The following is a 25,300-nucleotide window of genomic DNA, read 5'->3' as shown; positions in this document are numbered from 1 at the left end:
CTCAACCAAATGAACCCTGAGAAATTGCCCCACCAAATAAACCCTAAGAAATAAGGTAAAATTTATATTCACCAACCAAATGTGGTAAATGATTCCTAAAAATTGTCCCAACCCAAGGAACCTAAGAAATACGATTTAACCCTCCAATCAAGGGGTGGAGTGGTTGCCCATCTACAAAGCTAACCTCCTAAAAAATAGCTAAATAGGATGGGAGGGTACCGACTCCCCCCAGTACTCCACAGGCAATAATAATACTAGAAACAAAGGAAGCCGGCTTTCTTGATCCGAAGGCATTAAGTAACTTCGCAGCTATGGTTTGGTGGAACTTTCCTATTGTTTTCTCTTCTCCTGGCGCACGATTTGACGAATCTGTCTTTGCTAACGGTGGAAGTGTGTGGAGACGTTGCTTGAGCCACTGAAATCCCTCTGTCTAACGTGAGAAGTGGTGCCAAACATTTCTATAGGAGATTGCCTCCACTCATATTGCTTCAGAATTGAAGATTATCTTGTCCAAATGGGAAAAAAGGGGTCAAGTTATTTTGTTCTATGGACAGGTCTAAATTGAACAAATCCAGTAGCTGATTAATTCTTTGAATTCAAATAGACCAATAGTTATTAGATATTCATAAATATGATAGAAGAAACATCTATGTCAAGCTGGAGAAATACCTTCTCGAAGTTCAGATGGAAATGGAACACAAACCATTAGATTCCAACCGAATTTACAACTTACATGACATCTATAGCCTGTCTTACAAATTATTTTTATCTGTTGTCATTGGTCATGCTAGTATTGCTATCATTGTCATCACCTTTTCTATGCTCAATTTTACTTGAATAAACAAATCAATATTGAGACTGTACAATTTTATATTCTATACTTTTCAGTTTACTCAAAATTCTTCTTCAACATTTCAGCTAATTCTTTCTTTGTTTCTAAATTCCAGAAACTCTGCATCTACCTAAATCGTTCTTTGTATACCTAACTTGGTTTGGTCTAGTTGGCATCAGCAGGGTACATCAAGCTATCCATCTCCGCAGGAACACGAAACACCACCTAACTATTCTAATATTGGCTAGGTTCAGTAAGTTCCAGGAGATGTATCTTATTGTCGAATTAATTAATGTATAATAAAAGAAGCATAGATTGGATTAATTAGTGGAGAAGAGTGGGGAAAGGAACAGAGGAAGCCATCTCCCACCAACTGATGCCTTGCTTGCACCACCACCTAATAACATAAGAGAGAGAGAGAGCTGGCTGGCTCTACACTTTCGTGCCTCACACAACCAACCCAAACAGCAGTTCGTTACGCCAAGAATCTGCCCTCCCTTAACCGACTCATTCCCCCCACCATCGTTGACTTGTCCCCCACAAATTACAACACTCCTCTGGCTACAAATCTACACACCCTCCCATCACATTTAATTAAACCATGTCAATTGCTGCGAGCCATTTGATTCAATGTCCAACCTTAATATATTTAGGAAGAAAACATCATCCAACTACGTTATCACTTATTTACACTACACACCGGAAAAGAATTGGAAGAGTGATTAATTCAACGTCAGTTATAGTGGAGAAAAGGATGGAGACGAAGAGAGAGAAAGAGAGGATAGGTGTCTTTAATTGGCGAGATATGTGGCCGGCCATTGCTCGCACCATCACCACTACTGCCAGTCCCCACTATCTTTAGTACTAGCGGGTTAGAGAGGGTGAACTGATACCGGGTCTCTAGTAGTTGGGAACAAGCAAGCTTTCGATTAAAAATAGCATGTAAAAGGCTACCTAAAATAACTAAAAACTAATAAAGAGATGAAAATTTAAAGGGGCCGGAGGAGCGCATTTTACGTGGTTCCAGGCTTGCAGTCCAATCCTATCAGCAAGAATCGTCGCCCAAAAGGAATGGGCTTGCTTCAAAGCCAACCGAATCTTTCTCTCTCTCATGTCACATTATTACTCACACATTTTTCTCTCTCATTACATTCTTTTTTTTTTTTTTTTTTGAGGACTTGTGAGGGAGGTAGCATGCTTTTATCGTGGTCCACTTGGTTGTAATATTGATGAGTTTTATTTTTGTTTTATAATTTTTTTGATTGGCCAGCCTATCCTTGTTAACAAAAGTGTCAAGTGTACACTACTCAAAAATAGGGGGGCCTTTTCTCCATCCATAGCTCCCCACTCCCCTCCCTTCACTCCAAGCCTCTCCAATTTCCACCTAATTCCAAATGTCCTTATTCCTTCCCCTCCTCCCCTCCTGCGTTTCTTTTGCTGCCTATATTTAATGTGAGTTGGTGCAGAGCTTGGAAACGGAAGGCTGGCCGACTCATTCAGCGAAGCCAAAGGGGCGGCTTTCCTCAGTTTTGACTCCCAAAACTCCAATCCAATTCATCCATTCTAAATATAAACGCCCTTCCTCTTCTTATTCACCTCCCTTCCTCTCTCTCTCTCTCTCTCTCTCTCTCTCTCTCTCTCTCTCTCTACCTCTATAAACCCCCTTCAATTCCTCACCACTCTCTCTTGCTTCCTCTCTTGTTTCCAATTCCCCCACCTCCCTTTCCTTCCTTTCTTTGTTCCCCTTTTTTTTTTTTTTGGTTAACCTGCTCTTTAAGGAGAGGAGAGCAATGGTAACTCCAGAGGAAGCCATGGTCTCCGACAACAGCACCAACAGCAACAGCGACTGCACCCATGCCGTCGTGAAAGGAAAGCGAACCAAGCGCCAGAGGCTCCACCTAGCGCCGGCCCCAGCGGTTGCCACCGCCCCCACCTCCTCGACCTCCTCAGCTGAGATCTCCGGGACCACCACCGAGGAGGAGGAGGACATGGCCAATTGCCTCATCCTCCTCGCCCAAGGTCGCTCCCTTGATACCGTCCCGAAGCCCGAATCACCGAGAGAAGAAGGTGCCGGCCCAGCCAGTACCAACGGTGTGGCCGACAAGTTCACCAGCCGTAGTAGGCTAGCCGAGGCCACCACGACGACCGACGGCAAGGCTGGATTCTATGTCTACGAGTGCAAGACCTGCAACAAATGCTTCCCTTCATTCCAAGCTCTCGGCGGCCATCGAGCAAGCCATAAGAAGCCCAAGCTAGCGATCCCGATGACCGGAAACGAAGCAAAGAAAGCAGTGATCGATGAAGATAGCCTCCAAGTAAGCATGAATTCATTGATCTCGAAGTCAATTATGGCTACCACCAACACCAACAGCAGTAGTATCAGCAATAACAAGCCCAGGATCCATGAGTGCTCGATATGTGGTTCGGAATTCTCCTCAGGGCAAGCATTAGGAGGCCACATGAGGCGGCACCGACAGGTGAGCATCCAGGAACCCTCGGAGGCGAAGAAGCAAAGGAACGTTCTCTCATTGGATCTCAACCTCCCAGCACCATCTGATGACGACCGTGAAGAAGTTCCGAAATCACCGTCAGCCATGGCCTTAGCATTTGAGAGCAAACAGCCGCTCGTCATCTCGGCGTCGGCCTTGGTGGATTGCCATTATTAAGCGGGCATTGAAATCAAAGCTGTCTTATTTCTAACTGTTATTATTTGAAGCCCGGAGGGGGTCATGTTGATTATATCTTTTACCATTTACCATTGATTCTTTGGATTCTTTACACCTTAGTTGTTCTCCTATGGAGATGGATGGTGATGATGTTATGTAAAGAAGAATGAAGAAAAGGTGTTATTGTGTTCATGAGAAGGGAGTGATCAGTTCAAAGGCTTTTCCTTCCTCCTCTTTTTATTATTTGCCGTTTTCTTTGTTTTATTTATGGCAAAGTGGCAGCCTAAAGAATTAATAATGAGATGGGGAGGTTAGAGTTGGCTCAGCTTGGTTTCTCCACCACCAAGGAAAAGGTCTTGGATCAGGCCGGTTTCCTTCTGGTGTGTTTGTTTTGTTTGCAAGCCGACTTTCTTCACATTAAATGCCAAAAGGAAGGAGAGGTTATGAGAAAGGAGGCAAATAGGTTACTGCCCATCAACATGCACACACTTGTATCTATATACACAACTATATGCTTATCTCCTTGAAATGGGAGGTCCAATTTACCATGCCTAACACATCAATGTGTCACTAAGATCAATAAATGCCATGAAACAGTTACATGTTAGTGTTTAGCCTTAGCTCTTGCATGTCACCATCTATTAGCAGCCAGCACTGCAAGCCATCTCATGAATATATGCAGGCGAGCCTATCATTTATCAGTATGGAAATTAAAGGAAGCTCTTTCGTGTCCTTTGAAGCTTGATCACTTGCTTTTGACCAATACACCATGTGACGCCTGAACATTCAGCGTGTGCCAAGTATGAATCTCTTGCTTTCTGAGCAAATACGCCTACTATAATCTAAAGTCACAAGTTTGTGAGATAAATATTCCCTGGCTGGAGAGAGAGAGGAACAATTGGAGAGCAAATCAGTGAAGTAACTTCATCTCATCTACTTTAATAGCATGAGAAGGGAAACTTAGATTTTTAATGACTTGATCAAAGGCCTGGATGTCAGTTAAGTGGACGTTTTGGCGGTGCAGCACAATGGTGTACTTTGCGTGAGAAGACCATAAACAAGGAGGAGTATGTGTTTCAGCTTTGACATTGTCACATGGAGGCGGTAAGCATCTCTTAATAATTCATCCACCACGACAATTTAATACCATCTGCTACTAGTTCCTATTTGTTTTGGCTACTAGTTCTTCTTTTTAATAAATCACAAGGGCTTCTGCTATGAGCTGCCTTCCCTTTCTGCTCCCACCGTTGTGTAGTGTGATAGAGTTGCTGTTCACATGATGGTTACAGATACTCTACTCTGTGATGTGAAAAATTTATCTTGGTGCAGGGCTTGCACACCGCAGACCCAATGTTTGCATTGGACAAGTGCCATGTGTCAAACTAGCCAAATTTGTGTCAAAATTTTGTTATTTATGAAGACTCGATAATTCTTGTTTTCTGGAAAAAAAAAAAAAAAAAAACTATTGATAAGAAATTATTGAATCCATGAGCACCACGTAAGCAAGTCACAGGAGCCACATTCAAATTGTTTCAATATCCACAAGACCATTCTTTCTCTCTAACAAAAGCTTGTGGGGGTCCTCCCTCCATTTTTCTGGAGAGAAAAAAAGGGGAAAAACACCACATGAGCATTCTTAGGTGGATTCTTTTCCATTGGAAGCAATTAATACATGAATGTATCATGGCCTGTCTTTCTCATGTAAGCGACCATGAATTGATAGATTAAATGCCTAAGTTCCAAAATGAAAAGGACACATATATATATATATATGATCAGCATGCTTTTCACTTGGCACACTGTTTGTCAGATTTAAGGGTTACATTGGCTGAAAAATATATATGGTGCTTCTCCACTGATCTAGAGAATCAGTTTCTGACATGGTTCTACTTGCCAAGCTTATACTCAACAAGCATTGCAACACAAGAAGTTAGACCTAGTATTACTTGTAATTCTTGTCCATGCAGCCTTAGAGAAATTTATGCAAGGGACAAAATACCTTGTTAATATACTTGCATCCACTGATTGCAGGCTTTTTGTGAGTGGTGAAACACTGGTGCATATGTGTGAACTGAAGACGTTAGAACCTGAAGAACGGCCAATTTGCTGCTTGCCAAGAAATTCCAAGGTGCAAGTACCTAAGCCTTGAACGGTAGTGGTTTACTGGTCCTGCTGGTTTTGAAGTGGTAATACCATTGAAGGGTCAATGATGTTATCTTGACTACGAAGCTTTTATTGGTTTAAACTCAAGCAGAATTGGAATGTTTAATCTGTAGATAAGCTCTGAGATTAGGTCAGGAAAAGCCACTTGCGTTCTGTTGGATGCTTTTTTTTAGAACATTCATGAAAAGCGTGCGGGTTGGGTAGATCCACTATTGTACAAAGTCAAACATTTTGTTCAAGAGTCTTGTCCTCTGCAGTGAAATTTAGAAGAAATCTAAAGGAGTCACCCTTTAATTTGAATAAGATATGACCAAGGAAAATGAAAGGTGAACTCCATTGCGAACTTATTTTTGGATTCGCTCTTATTTTGTTTGAAATCTTATGAATGATTTGGCTGGATTCCAAATAATATGGATCAATTGGTGGCTGAAATGAACTAACTGGCCTGTCGATATAAAAATAGCCATGATTAAATTAATATGGATAATTAAAAATTTAAAGTTTAGAGTCCAAATTTATTTGCAGATAGAAATATATAAAGTATTTTCAAGAAAAATATCATACAAATACTCTAATCCATTTCATTAAGTAAATAGAAGTACAACAGCAAAACAATAGAGCTTCACAAATACCAAAAAAAGAAAACTACTACTAATTTTATGAATTTTTTTTTAAAAGAAAGAATAGTAATCATATATAGTTTAAACATATCATATAATTACATGGTATTAAAATATTTCTCTAGGGCAGTTTCAGAAACTATTTTTTGAGAAATATGAAGACTAATGATATGAAACCATTAGTCATCCTACTTATTTAATAAAAAGCCAAATGTACAATGAAGTAAACTAGAGAAATAAAATGTATATAAAATTTTAAGTGACAGGACAATCACTTCCAGTATGAAAGAAAAAAAACTTACTTAAGGAATAGATATCAAAACTAAATAAGACTCAGAAGGTATATCAGAAAGCAAAACAAACAACAACAAAAGAAATCACATAATCCTCACAATGCTGTGAAGAATCTTCATCATCATCCTATAATGTGAAAGAAGAGCAAACTAAAGAGAGATCCAAGATGGAGATCTAGCAGTCCAAAATTGCAATCAACATCAACTTGGATGGTTTTCTTTGAGCCCTCTATTGAGTAAAAGAATCGACAATAAGATACTCCAAAATGCTCCAAGATAGAACATACATCTGTAGATCAAGATAAACGATTAAAGATTGAGCAACTAACAATACACTCAATAAAGACAAAAGAAAGCTATGCTATTTTGTCCATCTTATCCAAGAAAGAGAGCGATCAGCAACTAAAAAGAGCAATTCAGATAAAAAATAAAGTCAAGAACATCAAGTTTAAAGTGAAAATAGAATAATGCCAGAGAATTTCTTTTCTCAATCTTACCATATCCAAATACAACAGCAATTCCAAAGTTAGCAATGAGCAACAAAAGCTATAGATCATAAGGCCATCCAAATCAACACTTTCAAGAAATTACATTTATAAAGTTAAAAGCAAAACAAAAAATTGTATTAAATTTTCTCAAGTGAGAACAGTAGTTCCAAGAACTTGACTAATTGCCTTGTTGTTATAGAAACTTGATAAATTTTCTCAAGTGAAACCAGTTATAATGCAAATTTTTCTATTGAATTTAGAAATTAAGTATCTTTTGTTTGAATCGGACATGGGGCATTTGTCAATAAATAAAGCACATTGGAAACTAGAAAATGGTTCTAGGTTCTAGATGACATTTGGGATTGATCCCTTTCTAACTTTTTCGCTTTTGCTTTGGCCAATGAGCATGCAATCATGATTATGTCATCGAGAAAGCTAGATCTGAGGCTTTTTCTTTTACGTGACAAGAGTTTCAGCTTGGTTAGATAGGATCCAAGCGGATACTTACAAAGTTGAGCATATGATCATGAGCTAACAGTGAATTCCTTTTTTTTTAGATAGCCACAATTTTTGGTTCTTTTGTTAACAAATTGAATTATGGCCATGCTGAATAAATTTCTTTGAAAGTTCTCTATCACTCAATCATATATGCATTATCCTTGTGCAAACACTTGGATTTTCCTCCTCCCAGTGATTTTAAGACATTGAGGATGAGAAATTGTAGGATTTTGGAGTTTGAAGCATGTATATGTGTTTCAAAAATTTTATTTTCTAAATAACGCAGCGGAGAATAAGATTAAAATAATTTTAATCTTAGTTTTGCATATATAAAAACATAAAATCACACGATCTATTTTATATGCTGAAATTGATATATGCTGAAATTTAGATTGTGATCAAATCACATACCTGTTTCGCAATCCCTTTCTTCAAAACTAGATCTGAAAGAGAAGAGACTCTCTGCTAGCCGCACAAGTGTCCGACCTCTATGAGTATCTACTTGGGATCAGCCTGGAACGGCCTTCTATAATTTGAATTTTGAATCTCCAAAATTCAGCCTACTGAATCTGAACGAAGCTTGGATCGCGATCAACACTTGATTTTTCTTCTTGATCTTCTTCTTCTCCTCTTCTCTAGAGTTTTTCTTTGCTATGTGCTGCTACCAAATGCTAGAAACCAGTAAGAAAGAGGCATCCAAACACCTTTGGGTATGAAATACCTTGGGACGTGCGTCCTAAGAGAAGGGCGTGTAGAACGCCCAAGAGAAGAGAAAAGGGGAGGAAGAGAGGGTGTGAGGAGAGCCTTTGGGTATGAGGGGCTGCTGGTTTGGATGCTCAGAGGACCTTAGGGGAGGTCTTTTTAAATAGACATAAAGATTAAATCCTTCAATCTCATAATATAAGTCCTATTTGCATTAGGATTCCTATTAACTTAAGTTATCCAACTTATATTAGGAAGCCCATTAGGCGCTAACAATTGGAGCCCTTGCATCCATAATTAGATACCCCAAAACACATCCAAGAGATATCCCATATGAAAACAAAAGGCCCTCTAATCAATGGACATGCCCAAATTGATCAAATCAAGGTGGTGCCCCATAATAACTATCAAGGAGATTCATAAGGGATTTGCACCCTTAATTTATGTGATCCATAGCCTTAGACACCCAATAATTGAAGTCTCATGAATCTTATTCATGAGGGTTGTTAGCAGGTAATTAAGTTAGAATTAACTTATCAAATAAGTAATTCTAATAGAAAGAGGAATTGGGTCCAACCATGTGCTAGCAAGGTTACCATGAACTCAATGGATTTCTCTAAACCCAATTGACACTTCATAAGCTCAATTACTTATTCCAGGTCTAATCCCTTTGTTGTGTGATCTCATAAGTTCAATTCTATCTGATAGTGAGACATACAATGATCTCTATCATCGTATCATTGAAACTCTTTTTAATAGGTCAGAATAATTCTACTCTAACTCAATAAGGATTGTCGATCCAGAACAATCCTAGTGAGCTCTCACAATCCACTAGTGACACCTAGCAGTATACAGTGACAACTCAGTAGAATTGAAATGAACCTCTAAGTGTAGTTAATGTATGATTCAGTCCCTCTATCATGAGTTCCGACTAAATGACAGATCATGGATAAATCGTCAAACCTCAACATCAGTCATATGATAGATTTAATCAGCTTAAGTCCATATGTGATTCTATGAAAACTCTTTTCTATCAATCACACTGCTATGGTCATAGACTTAAGGACTTAGCCTCTTAAATTTCATAGAACTACACCCTTCTACTAGGATCGATAGATCCCATCTTGATGCACACCCCATTCTTATAGTGGATCAACTGTCGTTAACATCCACTACAAGAATTTTTTGAGTCCATGTTGATATGTCAGTTAAACTCCAGCAGCTTCACTGCGAGCAGTAGTATCATTTCAGATCAAAAGATCAATCATACAGCAGGAGTATCGAGAAAGTCACTAACGAGTGAGCAGACATCCATATGACTTCTCATGTTGGTCACGCTCAATGCTAGTTGTTCTCTGACAACCACCTGCACTCTCGCTCCAGTGTCTCTATACTGCAGACTTGAGATCCATCTGTCCGAAGAAAGTGATCCATGCACTGATCTATCCGGATCAATCACCATCTTCATGATGATCCTATGATCAGGAGTAATTTAGGAATCAACCATCAATGACATATACCTCAAATTCTTAACTCTTTGAGAATATGTGTCATCATCTTGTTAATCTCTTGGATGATTCATGAACACATAGACATGAATGGTAATATAACTGCCTAATAAGTATAAAATCATGTCCTAGAGATATGAAATATGTCAGTCAAGATTGACTTCTAGAGCATACATCCAACAATTTTTCACTTGCACTAAAATCAATCTGTCATGTACCAAGCCCTATCTTCACAAGATAGGCTATAGTCTTAGGCTAGCCATGTGACTTACCAGTGGGTCATCCACATCACATGTGGAGTTTGCTCTCTTCATCTCTATATATTTCTACTCGAGGTAGTTGTATGTTCTGCTGTTCTATGTTCGTGGATATCTGGTGAGACCTAGGCTTCTTAGCTATGGTGCCATTGTCTTTGCAGTATAGTGTCACGGTATCTGATAGTATGACAACTAATTCTGCAACTAACATTACAATCAGAATATATCCTACACATCTACAATGTACTCAGCATCTATTGATCGATTATTTAAAATTCTTCTAAGATATCGATATAGGAACACATCCATGATGTAGATATTCTACCATCAATATCAGATATAAAGTCTGAATTGGTGTATCCTCCCACTCCTAATTTTGATCTTTCTTTGAACATGTCCTCAGTTCTTCTTAAGAGCTTAAGAATATTTTCACAGCAATTCAACGCTCACAGTCTGGATACAACTGATATCTACTTATGACAATCACGGTATAATCAGTTCAAATACTTTATGACATACGACTATGCTCGAGAGGGTAGCAGACTCCTCTTCGAAATTTCTATGCTAAACGCTTTCAGCATCTGATCTCTGTACTTTATCTGTGAAAATACAAAGCATCCAATTGCATCTATCTCTATAGATCTTTAAGATACTTACTTTATGTCTTTCATGAAGAAATCTATATTCAACTATTTTTTAACCGATGTCAGTATTGAACACTCCCACTGATCCTTTTGAAATCCATAATTTCTCATATCTGATCAAATAATTTGATCATATTATTGAAATGAATATTCCAACTCCAAGGATATTGTGGTCTTTGTGATCACCTATCATAAGAAGTGAAATCCATAAGCTATTCCATATAAAAATTTTCAAAAGATCTCTACTCAGGAAAAGCTATTTCACATCCTTTCTTGGAGTCGATGTCTCACATCGTCTCGTTGTAGGTTCTGGGATCATCTCTATATTTTCTATCTCCCATGAGAAACGATTTTCTCTACATCCTCTGTTAAGCATATTTAAGTACCTTCGAGAGGGTTGAAGATCTTACTATGTGTATGAGGTGGAAGAGGAATACACATCTACTGATTCATAATTAATATGTTCTTAAGGTCTCAAGGCTCCCTGCTCTTCAGAGACACTCTCTTAGAGCTTAACGTTCCTCCCACTGCTTCATCTTGGTTAAACAGTTTTCTAAGAAGATAGCATTGAGTCACAATCACATTGTAATCCCATCGAAAAGTAATATCACAAATTCTTTTAGGAAGAGCTTTATAGACATATCCTCTAACATATCCACCTACTGTCCTAGACACATGCTGGACATCTTTGAATATCAAAATAATCAAGATTAAGTTCTCACCATGTTATATCTCATATGGTGTGGTAGGAATAGATTTAGAGAGAATCCAATTTCATAAAAATAAAGTATATCTTTAAAGAAATATAGATAAATCAGTGAATTTCATTATGGATTAGATCATATCTCATATAGTCCCATGACTTTTCTTATCTCATTGAGCTGAGATTTACTAAGAGGGGTCCAATATGAAACAATGCCATTTTATGAGATAATCGAAAAATTTTTTTTAATGGTATTGCATCATCGATCCAATCGAAGTATCTTCAGAAATCTTTCGACTTGTTTCTCTACTTACATCTAAATTCTTTGAACTTTTCAAAAATTTCAGATTTGTATTTCATATACAAAGTAGAGACAACTCCTTGGTTAGCACATCACATGGGCTGCACACATCAAATGTGTACAAAGATAAGTATCTCAGTGGTCATTTTCCTCTTGTCCCACAAAAGTAGCTTGATCATATTTTCTCAAAGAGATGATGCACAAACTATATTTGACTCAACAGTCAATGAGTCCGAGTCTATATTTTTTTAGTTTGTTAATCATTTCTTCTCCAATATGACTTAGCTATAGGTTCCACATATATTTTAAATTTTATCTCATTTTAAATCTTTCAGATCCAATGACATTCACTGATTGCTCAATTAAGTTCACATATGCATCAACATGCAAATGATAGAGACTGTCTCTAAGAACTAAATCCAAATAATGATCGTAAAGGATAGATACCTATGACCGCAGCAGCAACTGTTGCCCTATTACCTATTCAAGAGTTACTTCCTCAACCCTCTACTTTCTCATCGACTCTACACTAGAGTCTGTAGCTCAACTAGGAGAAGAAGAAATCATAAGGACAGTATTGAGCAATTTCAACATACCTACTTTAGGTGTGTCTTTATTTCTTTAGGCTCTCCAGGTATTTACCTCTGAACTCTTTCAAGGTTCCTTTGTTATCAGCACTTTAACCAATTCAGATAAAGTGCCATGATGGTCTTTCATATGGTAGTTTACCATAAACTATCCATATAAACTAATCAGAGATCGCAGGATTAAATCCATAAGTAATTCTTTATGCATGGTCATGTCGAGCCTTTTAAGCTCTTTAATGTCCCCGATCATTATCAAATAACGATCATAGACTGACTGCCCATCATGCATCACATATGCTGTGTGACTCTGATCACCTCACAATACTTATGGATGAATCAACATATTGTTGGCAGTGTACATATACTCATGCATAGCACCTATCTTTATTATCATTGTCCATCCACTCATCAAGTATAGCTCGTTAACTATGGATTGGATGGGTTGTTGATATTAGAATAATCTAGTAAAGAACATTGCTTAATTTTCTAAAATTAAGAACAATTCTTAAGTTTGTAAGCCAGTCTATATACTCGATTTCGATTAATCAGTTGATATCTAGGATTCAAGCTAGAGGATTGAAAGCTGACACAATGGATAGCGGAGAGCAAAGATTTTAATTGGGTGTTTGTATTTATTTTATAATTTTGCTCTAAGAACTTTTAGATGCAAAAAGAGACTCTCACTATTTTATCAAAACTCCTACACTCTTCGGGTGGAGAAACGAAAATCCTAATGCGATAATTAAATTTTTAGTGGGTGCTGGGTCCCACCGATGTCGTGCACCTCATTTAACAGTTATTGATAACACGAATTAATACCGATGCATGGACAACTCTTTGCCAAGATGTTTCTCTAAGTATATTGTAGCTACTTGGTCTCTAAGTTATGTGGGCTCACCTAACAGTTATTGCCCGCACTTCTTAGTTAAGTCAGACCCACCATTCATAAGCAGGTGTAAAGTCGTCATTGGGTCTCTCACCTAACAGTTATTGGGTCCAACCCCATCTTTATTCCATAACAACTCTTTGCTAATAAAGTGATTGTGTGTTCTCGATGCAACTGAACTACTATGACCAGCCGAGAACAATCAACATTGGTAGTACGTCTGCACATCTACAACGGTGAAAGATCTTGAACTTAATATTTTATAAAGAGATTTGAGTTTAGTTTTCATCTAATCAGTCATCACATGACTGATGTAATTGGCATGGACTAAATCAAACCACCAAGCAACCATATATGTGACTCAATTTTTCAAATTGGCTAGATAAGTGAAGATTAGTGGGGGTCCCCCCGTTGCTTTTTTAAGACACCAATAAATTGATCAGATAAGTGAATAAAATTAATTAAATAATCATCTTTTAATTACTTATCTTAGACACCAATTGGACAATTGATCAGAGTTGGTTAGCTTAAGTGAATTGGGCTCAAATTAACAAGCCAAATTAGATCTTTAGGTTAATCGATTTTACATATAGGACTCAATCGATTTGATCAACAATAATCGTATGATCATTAACTTAATTGATCTAACTCAATTCAATACTTGACTCAGTTTAATTAATTACTTAATCAAATTAGACCTATATATTTCAAATAAAAAATCTTAGATGTAATCCTATTACATGACCTAATTTTTGATTTTTTCATGACCAAAACCCTCATACATAAATATAAATTTTAGATTCTAAAATTATATTTTAAATCTAAATACTTTACATGAAAGTAAGTATTAAAATATAAAAATAATTTTCAAGTTCTATCATACAAACATATATTACATATATGAATGTAAAATCAGAACTTAAACAAAATTTCAGATCTAAACATGATATTATATATCTCATATACTAATCATAGATCAGATTAAAATTAAATTTATGATCTAAATATGCAATCATATATCATACATATGAATCAAAATTCAGATCACAAAAAAATTCAAGTTTCATGCATGTATCTATTTTACATGAACTAGAACTTTTTCTAGATCAATTTTCAGATCTATGCATGCATCAACATATCAACTATATATTCTAGAATTAAATCTAAAATTAAATTTTAGATTTGAAGATCCATCCATTCTTCTCATGTATCAAGAAAAAATTAATTTTAAATTTTTTTTCAAAAATATGTATATTAAAATTCAGCATATGAAAACCCGTGGCTCTGATACCACTGTTGGATTTCGGGATTTGAAGCATGCATATGTATTTCAAAAATTTTATTTTTTAAATATCATAATAGAAAATAAGATTAAAATAATTTTAATCTTAATTTTGCATGCATAAAAATGTAAAACCACATGATTTATTTCATATGCTGAAATTGATATATACTGAAATTCAGATTGTGATCAAATCACATACCTATTTTGCAATTTCTTTCTTCAAAACTGGATCTAGAAGAGAAGAGGCTCTCTGTTAGCCGCACAAATATTCGACCTCTACGAGTATCTACTTGGGATCAGCCTAGAACAGTCTTCTATAATCTAAATTTTGAATTTCCAAAATTCAGCCTGCTAAATCTGAGCGAAGTCTGGATCGCGATCAATACTTGATCTTTCTCTTTGATCTTCTTCTTTTTCTCTTCTCTAAAGTTTCTCCTTACTATGTACTACTACCAAATGCTAGAAATCAGTAAGAAAAAGGCACCCAAATTTCTTTGGACATGAAACATCTTGGGACGCGCGTCCCAAGAGAAGGGCGTGTAGAATGCCCAAGAGGAGAAAAGAGGAGAAAGAGAGGATGTGGGGAGAGACTTTGGGTGTGAGGGGCTGCTGGTTTAGATACTCAGAAGACTTTAGGGGAGGTCCTTTTAAGTAGACATAAAGATTGAATCATATTCAATCTCATAATACAAGTCCTACTTGCATTCGGATTTCTATTAACTTAAGTTATCCAACTTACATTAGGAAGCCCATTAGGTGCCAACAATTGGAGCCCTTGTACCTCTAATTAGACACCCCAAAATATCAAGAGATGCTCCATATAAAAACAAAAGACCCTTTAATTAATGGACATGTCCAAATTGATCAAATCAAGGTGGTGCCCTATAATAACTATCAAGGAGATTCATAAAAGACTTGCACCCTTAATTTATGTGATCCATAACCTTAGCAACCCAATAATTGAAGTCTCATGAATCTTATTCATGTAGGTTATTAGCAGGTAATTAAGTTAGAATTAACTTATCAAATAAGTAATCCCAACGAAAAGAGAAATTAGATCCAACTATATCTAGCAAGGTTATCATGAACCCAATGAATTTTTCTAAATCAAATTGATACTTCATAAGTTCAATTATTTATTTCAGACCTAATTTCTTTGTTGTGTGATCTCATAGGTTCAATTCTATCTGGTAGTGAGACATACAATGATCTCTATCATCGTATCATTGAAACTCTTTTTAATGGGTTAGAATAATTTTACTCTAACTCAATAAGGATTGTCGATCCAGAATAATCCTAGTGAGCTCTCACAATTCACTAGTGACTCCTAGTAGTATGTAGTGGTAATTCAGTAGAACTAAAATGAACCTCTAGGTGTAGTTAACGTGTGATTCAGTCCCTCTATCGTGAGTGCCGATTAGATGACAAATCATGGATAAATCGTCAAACCTCAACATCGGTCATATGATAGATTCAATCAGCTTAAGTCCATATGTGATTCTATGGAATTTTTTTTCATCAATCACACTGCTATGGCTATAGACTTAAGGACTCAGCCTCTTAAATCTTATAGGACTACTCTCTTCTAATAGGATCGATAGATCCCATCTTGATGCACACCCCACTCTTACAGTGGACTAATTATCGCCAACATCCACTACAAGTGCTCCTTGAGATCCATGTTGATGTATCAGTCAAACTCCAGCAGCCTCACTGCAAGCAGTAGTGTCATCTCAGATCAAAGGATCAGTCATACAACTGCAGTATCGAGAAAGTCACTAACGAGTGAGCAGACATCCACATGACTTCTTGTGTTGGTCACGCTCAATGCTAGTTGTTCTCGGACAATCACCTACACTCTCACTTCAGTGTCTCTACACTGCAGACTCGAGATCCATCTATCCGAATAAAGTGATCCGTGCACTGATCTATTCAGATCAATCACCATCCCCATAATGATCCTATGACCAGGAGCAATTTAGGAATGAACCATCAATGACATATGCCTCAAATTTTCAACTCTTTGAGAATATGTGTCATCATGTTATTAATCTCTTGGATGATTCATGAACACATAGATATGAATGGTAATATAACTATCCAATAAGTACAAAATCATATCCTAGAAATATGAAATGTATCAGTCAAAATTGATTTTTAGAGCATACATCCAACAGAAGTTAGAGAGTCAAAAGGAATAGCAATAACATAACGACATAGTAACTTTCTTGTTAGTTTTTTACTTTTTTTTGTTTCCTGTTTGTTTTTTTACCTCCGTGTGCCTGAAATAGGGCTTTGTAACTTCTTTGTGTCATAGCTAGCCTATAAATACTCTTTTTCAATAAATAATAGAAGGCTGGTTTCTCGGCCTCCGTATTTCTTCAAAAAGACATAATGACATATATTTTGGCAAATCCATTTTTTTTAAAGTGAAATGGAGGGAGTAAAGTACTTCCTCCAGCTTTATTAGAAATAGACTATTTAATGAGAAAGGAGATATATAATAGACTATTTGTTAGAAACATAGGGCGGAGTGCAATGAGATGTAAAGAATAATGGAAGGAAGAAGGAAAGAATACTAAATCGCATACATACATAAGAACACAGGGGTTTACGTAGTTCAGAGTATTTTACTCCTACGTCCACGATCGCACAGAAAAATTTTATTATATAATCAAAAATTTTACAAGAGTACAAGAGATGGGAAAGTAATTCTCTTCTACACACCCTCTCTTCTATACAGCACAGCTGTCGGCTCTCATGCATTTGATATTCAATGATTATTTATTTATACCAGGGATTAGAGTTAACAACTGGTAGAGGTGTTTTCGAATTTGCTCTCCATTCCAATGGAGAATCACAGCCATCAGTAGTATATACCCTCTACCGTTTGTTTGATGGGGTTCCACCCCCTAGACCCCCCTCCCTCGGGCAAGGTGGCACTATCCCCTTGACCCCCTCGTTCGCTGATCATGCAATGAAACCCATGACTAAAATTGTAGCATGCAAATAAGATTTGGATTAAAGGGATGGATTAGACTCCACAATCCCAATACTATTTATAAAATGGACAGGTTTCAAGAACACAATAGACTCTTACATCAGGAATATAACGGAAGCCTAATATGTTGAAAGAAAATAAGATACAAGGAAGAAAAAACCTATATTAGTAAAAGAGGGCAAAGAAGAGACTCAATTCTGTAATGGTTGCCTCTTCTTTTTCCACTGCACAAATGCTTTCATTGCTGGAAGATGCTAAGGGAGTGTTTGGTTCATAATTAGAATCGAAATCAAAATCGGAATGGATGGGAATCGAAATCGGAATAGTCGAATCTCCAGAAGTATTTTGTTCTTGACCGAAATCGGAATAAAAATTTAAATCTTAAAGGAGAGTAGAAATTATGTTTTAGGTAGATTGAGCCATTTTCATTCCATTTCCGAATCGAAATTGAAATAGAACTTCTCCAAATCAAACGATTAGAATGTGAGTCATCTATTTTCATTCTGATTTCAGATCCCAACTCCTTCCAATAGAATATCTCCTAAAAATTTTGTTAAGCACATAATTAATTGGAGCTTTTTTGTTATGGAAGATTTAAGCATTTCTTTCTGGCCAAATATGCCAACATACAGCCATGACAAGTTGATGCCACCCTCCCCTTCAATTTCCTTTGATTCTCTTCCTCCTCCATGCATCCCAATGCCCAAACACAAAAGTTCAGTTGGGTCTCGAGAGAGAAAAACAAGCTCTTCTTAAAGAGGCATTTGACAAGCCAAGTGCGAAGCCATCTCCAAATTTGCTCCACAAAGCCAGACCAGCGCCCCATCCTTTTCTGGCCAAAATTTGCCTACATGTAACCTATTTTTGTCAGCCAACCACACGAAGACCTTCACTTTTTTTTGAAACCGCTGCTGCTGACACCCCCATGGTTCAAAAAGTTGTAGGAGTTTACTAACAAGAGACCATTAAAAATGAGTTTCCAAACTGTCACATCCGCAAGTCTATTAGCTCTTGCAATATCCGGGATTTGGAGAAGGCCATCAAATTATGCATCTTCCAACTGAGTCAATGGCCCGAAGAACTTCAAACGCCACATTTGGTGTCTTTTACTCCACCAAGAAGCTACAGATGAATTCTTTTTCACCAATCTTCCGTAAAGATCAGCAAACAGAGAGACCAAGGGGGATGATCCAATCTAGACATCCTCCTAGAACCTACTATTTTCATCATTCTCCAACTTGAAGTACAGTTCTAGAATGCCTTGAGATCTTTGTTGATGCCTTTCCAAATAGAAGAGAATCTCGCAATCGATTTATGAACTCTAATGACAAATTTCCTTCTTCGATAATATGCCATTTTCATTTGGCAACTCTGGTCCATCTTCTTCCTTGTCCCAGCAAATTTTGACAAATCCTCTCATTTTGAAGTGGACTGTATGCAATATGTTGAGTACTTTCTAACACTTACTCCTTGAAGTGCTAACGAATGGTCTGTACAGTGACAGATTGTAGTTCTTATGCTTGGAAGCATCCAATTTAACATTCCTCGTCAATTAAGTGCTTTTGCTTAGATTAGATAAATACAACATCACATTATGTGTTGTACAATGGCCAATGCATCTAGAAGAAGCATCACACCTTTGTCTAGCTGCAATAATCCAATGGAACACTAAACCTCCCATGGTATGCAGCCAGTCAAAATAGGAGAAGAACACATGCAGAATGGCACATCCAGATCATGTTGCATACATTTAAAATATTCTCCGGGATGTCTGATCTTTTGCGAAGCACCATTGATGGGCCAAATACTTGGCCTTTATCCTAAGCATTAAGCCAAATTTCAGCAGGTCATTTATATGTTCTTAAACTTATCTAAAGACCACTTTATGTCTTCAAAACCCTACGACTGAATGAATCAAAGCTGTTACTAGTTCTGCTATTGTAATGAAAGCTTCACGATCCAGTTCTTACCAAAAAAAACAAAAAACAAAAAACCCCATGACGGAACGAATCAAAAGCTCAATGGCCAATGAGCATGGTCGGTGGTCATGCATGGTGGGTGGATGTACCCACGAATCGCGGTTCTTGGCGGACGGGACAAACCCCGAGGGCTTGGAGTACGAGGAGTCCACGTGGAGGGCATATATAGCGCGGTCACTTCCGGCAGCGACGTCCGAGGCGTTTTACCTGGCAAAATAGGCGTTTAACCTATACCATACGCGTGATTTTGTTAAAGCGGTGCGATCGAAAACGATGAAAACTGTCATCACCGAGGGGCGAAAGGCCAAGCCAAGGCTAATGTAAATTATCTGAGCATAGAAAAATGCAAGTAAAAGTATTCCTCAAGGCAGATGAACACAACCATCATCTCGGTTTAGGAGCCCAGGGGCTTAAGGTTCTAATTCGGGCACGTACGATCATATTCACACAAATACAGCTGTTTCCACTCGAACAGCATTTTAAGATAATCAATGACGTGTCAATCTGTAATTACCGATTTTCTGACGTGGCAACTGGGGAATGTGGGACCCATCTTGTAGCGTTGAGGAAATGCGGCACGTGTCGTAATATGATGGAGAATGCTGATCACAGCTGGCAGCCGATCGAGGGGTCTGTCCGTTTTAATCTAAAACTATAAATTAGGATCTATTCCAGTCATTTAGCCGGGCTGAGTGCTGTGCCGGACGGCGGCGGAGGAGAAGAGATGGCGGCACCACCGGCGAGAGCGCGCGCGGACTACGACTACCTCATCAAGCTCCTCCTGATCGGCGATAGCGGCAAGTTTATCTTTCTTTGATATCTCCTGTCTGCTTGGGTTTTCTTGGTCCCGATTTTCTTTGTAATCTGATTACCGATTTTGTTTGTTATCTGATCGGTTGGTTTCTTATTGGCATTTGGACGAACAGATGGCCGGCACTGAATTGGATTCTTTTTCTTTCTTTTTTTTATAAAATGACTGCTTTTTGAGTGGTAATCTTAGGAGCCTCTTTAATTTGTTTGATTTAATTGATTTCCTCGAAGGACTGGGAATCTCAGGATCCGAAGTTTATGGAATTGTTAAAATAATGAGCAATTGATCGCTCTGGGTGCAATCGAGGAGGAAAATGGTTGAATTTGGGGTTTCTTTACGCGATTCATTAAACTAAGATCCAAATCCAGATTTAAACTATACAAGTAAGTGCAGTCGAAACACAAATCATAATTAAATTACTTCGGAGGTTCATCCCTGGGTTTGGGTATGCTGTTAGTTATTATGTCGGATGGCCTGCCATTGTTTTATTTTATCTACTCCTGAGTAATTCAACATCTGATAAGAATCTCGATGAGTTTTGAATCCAAAAATAGTCCACTGCAACTTAGCAAGTATCAGATCCTTCACAGGGTCCATCCAAATCCAATAACTTTAACTGGTCCGGCTTTTTGTCCGTCCGGACCTGATTACATGTTGTTGTTCAGGTTGAGTTATTAGGACACCCAGCATTGTTTGTAGACAAAGATAGTTACCAAAGTGCATAGATATGTTGTATATTGTTTTATTTTATGTCTACTCTGTTGTGTTGCTTATCTTTTCTCTTTAACTAACAATGTGGGGTTAGTTGCAGTGTGTGAGACTCAGATTATTGTCTTCTTCCTATGATTTATACGAATTGCTGAAACTTATACCTTGCAGGGGTTGGAAAGAGTTGTTTGCTTTTGCGCTTTACTGATGATTCTTTCACCACTAGTTTTATTACCACAATAGGGTGTGTAATCATATCTTATTTCTCATCTCAGCTATGGCTGGTTCTACTTAATTCTGTAATTCTTATGTCGGGATTGTTTATTTCTTAGGATTGACTTTAAGATCAGGACAATTGAACTTGATGGGAAACGTATTAAGTTGCAGATATGGGATACAGCTGGTCAAGAACGTTTTCGTACGATTACAACAGGTATATTACAAAAAATATGCAGTGTTCCACCAAAAGAGAAGAGAAGAAATAAATTCTTTTGGCTGGTTACTTTAGGCCTTATATTGTGGTAATATTTGCCTATTATTTTCATTTCCTTATATGTCCAATATAACAATAATCTTAATGAAGGAAACTGCTGGCAGCTTGTGTGGATGTATACCTGTTTGTCCTTGGACCTTACATAAATTTGCCTACACTGCTTTGCGTGAAAGTGTGGTTGTCTAACTGCCTAGGATTATTAAGAATTGACCCGCTTAAAGGCCAGGCAGTATGCTTAGGCAGCCAGGGTAGTGACTAATAAAAATTTCCTAAAAACTTCTAGAATTGCATGATACATAAAGTATATAGTTTGTAGGAAGCACATCAAAGAACATGATACGGATAAATAGTAAGGTTGTAACTATTTTAGTCAATAGTATAATCAATGATTTAGTTGCTTTAATCGAAATAATTTTTTAGTAAGTATTTAACATATCTAAAGGCCCTAGAAATATAACATGCAAAAGCATCAATTGATATCCAAGGAATGCATTTTCAAGTAGATTTTTTTCTATTTAAAGGTAAAATTAATTTTAAAAAAAATGAACACTCTGTGCAAATGAGCAAAAGGTTTCTTTTTAAGACAGACTGCCACTAGATGGGCAGGTACTTGCCTGGGACTCAATCCAGGCACGTGAACGGCCTTATTGCTTGAAAGCCTACAAAATGTCAAATGCCTGGGGTGTTGGATTGTCTAAATCCCTAGGCAGCTGCATGTGACAACATTGCATTAAATCATACTTTTGACTGCACGGTTGTTGTTGCACCCACTGTAAACTGTTAATAAAGATGCCACACAAAGCTTGCTACATCAATGGTCCAAGACAACATGAGAAAAAGTACACAGCCCTTCCAATCGACTATCCTTGTTCCAGCATTTTTTTTTTTTTGAACAGCTTCTGCTAGCATTCTGGTAGATTCTTGCAGTTGCCATACCCATTGTTGCTTGACCTACCACTCTTGTGGCCCTCCTTTGTTCTCCTCCAGAGTCATTTTGGCATATGTGGCTACATATGTCCCACATATTCAGATGTGATCTCCTGACTCCACCTCTTGTCTATGTACAATTACAATTCATACTGTATATGGGCCTAAAAAATGGTCCATTTAGCATTGTGCAGACATATATGCAGCCCACGTAGCATTGTTTCGCTATATATACAGTCTGCTTGGCATTCTAAGTACCACATGCTCCTCCCTCTTATGCAAGCCTGTGTGGATGAAGTAAGTTGAAGTTGATGGTTGATGAAGCAACTTCAGGTTGATGGTTAAGTTTGATGTAGGTCACAAATGAGCTTCATGTGAGTATTAATATTATTAGTCGTTAATTATATTGTAATTATTCATACTACACACTAAGTACTTGTAGTCAATATTACATGTCGGTTGTTATTATTGTTAATATTGTGTTAATATTGTTATTATTTATCAAAAAAAAAAACTGTTGTTATTATTATTTTTATTGTAATTAATTAGTATATTGTTTAATTTTAAATTTTTTTAAAAATAATTATTGGTGCCATCATATTGCATATGCACTGCGATTCCTTCACCTTCTATAGACTGTAACTACCTTTTAAAAGACTGCCTGCAACCACCACCCATATCATGCTAATTACTTTCTCCACACTTGCATCATTCTGGTTGCTTTTCTCGAACCACCTTCACCCATTGAATTTTGTCATTCTGGATGCATTTCTTCAACCACTTTCATCTATTCGACTTCCTTCTGCAACTATCACCTCTTGCAATTCCGATGTCCACCTCCCTGTTGCTGCGGGTGGTTTGATGGAAGGAGTTCGCTGGAGAAAAAGTATAGGTTTTTGATGGTGAATGGAAGAGGAGGGTAATAGTCAGATGAGAGAAGAGGATGGGGGAAAAGAATTATTAAATGAAGGAAAAAAGAGAGAGAGAATATGGTGGGCTATTCCACATGCATAATTTTGTAAACCATTTGTTTATAGTATGCATATCTTGTAATCCATGCACACACATGAGCATCTATTCAGTCATTCAATAAATTTTATTTTCCAAAAATATCCATATGACCAAATTGCATCAAACAATAAACCAACTCAACGTACACAATGTTGTTAATAGAGTATGTTTATTCTGAAATTTCACCTGGATCTATTTATGTTGAAATTTCATCTGCTTAAACTCCTGATCTTCTTCATATGTTATATTTGGTTTTTTGTTTCTTCTGCAGCTTATTACAGGGGAGCAATGGGTATTTTGCTGGTTTATGATGTCACTGATGAATCTTCTTTCAACAGTATCCACTTCTTGTTTTTTTTTGTTGCCCACTCAGCATGTCCTCATCTCTTTAAACTACATTTGCTGGTTTTTAATTAAAATATGTTGACATCTTTTTCATGGTTGTTTCTCCTGATTCAGACATTAGATATTAGGAACTGGATTCGTCAAATTGAGCAGCATGCATCTGATAATGTTAACAAAATATTGGTTGGCAACAAGGCTGACATGGATGAGAGCAAGCGGGTATGATTAATTTAAGACAAATATTCCTTCGCTTCTATCTCCATATACGCATTCACGATTGCAATTTAGTTTTCCCCTTTAGGCTGTCTCTACATCGCAGGGCCAGATGCTAGCTGATGAATATGGCATCAAATTTTTCGAGACTGTAAGTTGGCATATGCAGGTCACACAAATTTCCTTTGGAGATCTCAAACTATTGCATTAATTCATTTTCGATTGATGCCAATACTTTCAGAGTGCAAAAACAAACTTCAATGTGGAGCAGGTCTTCTTCTCAATTGCTAGGGACATCAAGCAAAGACTAGCAGATAGTGACTCTAAATCTGAGGTATACATGTCCTCAGTATAAAATGAAGATTTGAGATCTGGAACCCTTTTTTCTTTTTTTTTTTAATTTGCATTTTTAATTTTCCATTTTTAACATTTTGTAGCCCCAAACCATCAAAATCAACAATCCAGATGCTGCTGCTGCCCCCAGCATTGCGGAGCAGAAATCAAGTTGCTGTGGTTCCTGAATGATTATCAAGCAAAGTGAGACTCCTTGGAGTTTCTTGTGCACCTGTGCTTTCTTATGTGGTTGGGGCAAGCTGTCCAGCATAACTGAGGCAACACAAGAAGCCAGCACCTTTCGCTACCGTTATTTAACCAGTTGAGAGTTCTATGCTCTCATCAATTTACCTAATTTGAATACTCAAATGATCCTTCCTGTGCTGGCATCCACTGTTTCTACCAATTCCTTCCCTGTGCTCTTTTTATTTCTGCTTTTTCTCCCCATTCTTTTCTTTTGAAGGAATCTTTATTAAGTACAGTTCTGACTCTAATGAGATGATGTTCCTTAAAGTGAAATATCCCCAGCGTGAAACAAAATACTGTTGGTTACTTGGTTTAACCATAATGATTAGATGCGTTGCTATAGCTCATTTTTTGTGAGATTATGGTATCTTAAGTGCAATGGCAGAACCTTTTTTGATAAAATCTGCAAGTGTGGATCTCATCACTGCCTCAGCTTTATTATATTGACTATGAAAGTTCTCTACATCAAAAGATTTCCTAAATCAGGTAACTGCACCAAAGAGTTTAGCAGATTTATGATATATTTCTTTTAGAAGTCTTCCAGTAACCAGTTTTGGGACAATTTCTGTTGAATCTTCAGTAGGTCGGTGCATGGATTGAATATGGATACATCCATAGTGTCTCTTTTTATTTAGCGAATACAAATATAGATATTGGATACTAAAATTTGCTTCTGTAGTTGTACTGAATGGTTATGAATATGAAATTAACCTCAGTAACATTAAAACAAGTGCTGATATAGATCAGATATTATATAATCAATTGGTTAATTATTCCCCTTTTTGTTTCCACCTTTATCA

General features: G+C 37.2%; 2 protein-coding genes across 2 annotated transcripts; both read left to right on the top strand.

The window, feature by feature from the left end:
* The first annotated feature begins 2,174 nt into the window (after window positions 1-2,174).
* On the top strand, window positions 2,175-3,733 carry LOC105059071 (zinc finger protein ZAT5). The gene has a single exon (XM_010942233.3). The coding sequence runs from the start codon at window positions 2,623-2,625 to the stop codon at window positions 3,496-3,498; it is 876 nt and encodes a 291-aa protein (XP_010940535.1). The 5' UTR covers window positions 2,175-2,622; the 3' UTR covers window positions 3,499-3,733.
* Window positions 3,734-20,077: 16,344 nt separating this feature from the next.
* On the top strand, window positions 20,078-24,773 carry LOC105059070 (ras-related protein RABE1a). Its single transcript, XM_010942232.3, has 8 exons — window positions 20,078-20,210; window positions 21,104-21,176; window positions 21,265-21,365; window positions 23,635-23,700; window positions 23,830-23,927; window positions 24,010-24,072; window positions 24,163-24,255; window positions 24,359-24,773. The coding sequence occupies exons 1-8, from the start codon at window positions 20,138-20,140 to the stop codon at window positions 24,440-24,442; spliced, it is 651 nt and encodes a 216-aa protein (XP_010940534.1). The 5' UTR covers window positions 20,078-20,137; the 3' UTR covers window positions 24,443-24,773.
* The last annotated feature ends 527 nt before the right edge of the window (window positions 24,774-25,300 follow it).

Source organism: Elaeis guineensis, chromosome 16 (assembly GCF_000442705.2).
Source record: "Elaeis guineensis isolate ETL-2024a chromosome 16, EG11, whole genome shotgun sequence".
Classification (NCBI taxonomy): Eukaryota; Viridiplantae; Streptophyta; class Magnoliopsida; order Arecales; family Arecaceae; genus Elaeis; species Elaeis guineensis.
This window is presented reverse-complemented; position numbering and strand designations above follow the sequence as displayed.

Bases quoted from the DNA above. Each gene is read 5' to 3' on its own strand.
- LOC105059071 (XM_010942233.3), top strand. From the start codon at position 2,623: ATGGTAACTCCAGAGGAAGCCATGGTCTCCGACAACAGCACCAACAGC.
- LOC105059070 (XM_010942232.3), top strand. From the start codon at position 20,138: ATGGCGGCACCACCGGCGAGAGCGCGCGCGGACTACGACTACCTCATC. The intron at 20,211-21,103 runs GCAAGTTTATCT...TATACCTTGCAG, and splicing joins CCTCCTGATCGGCGATAGCG to GGGTTGGAAAGAGTTGTTTG. The intron at 24,073-24,162 runs GTAAGTTGGCAT...CAATACTTTCAG, and splicing joins GCATCAAATTTTTCGAGACT to AGTGCAAAAACAAACTTCAA.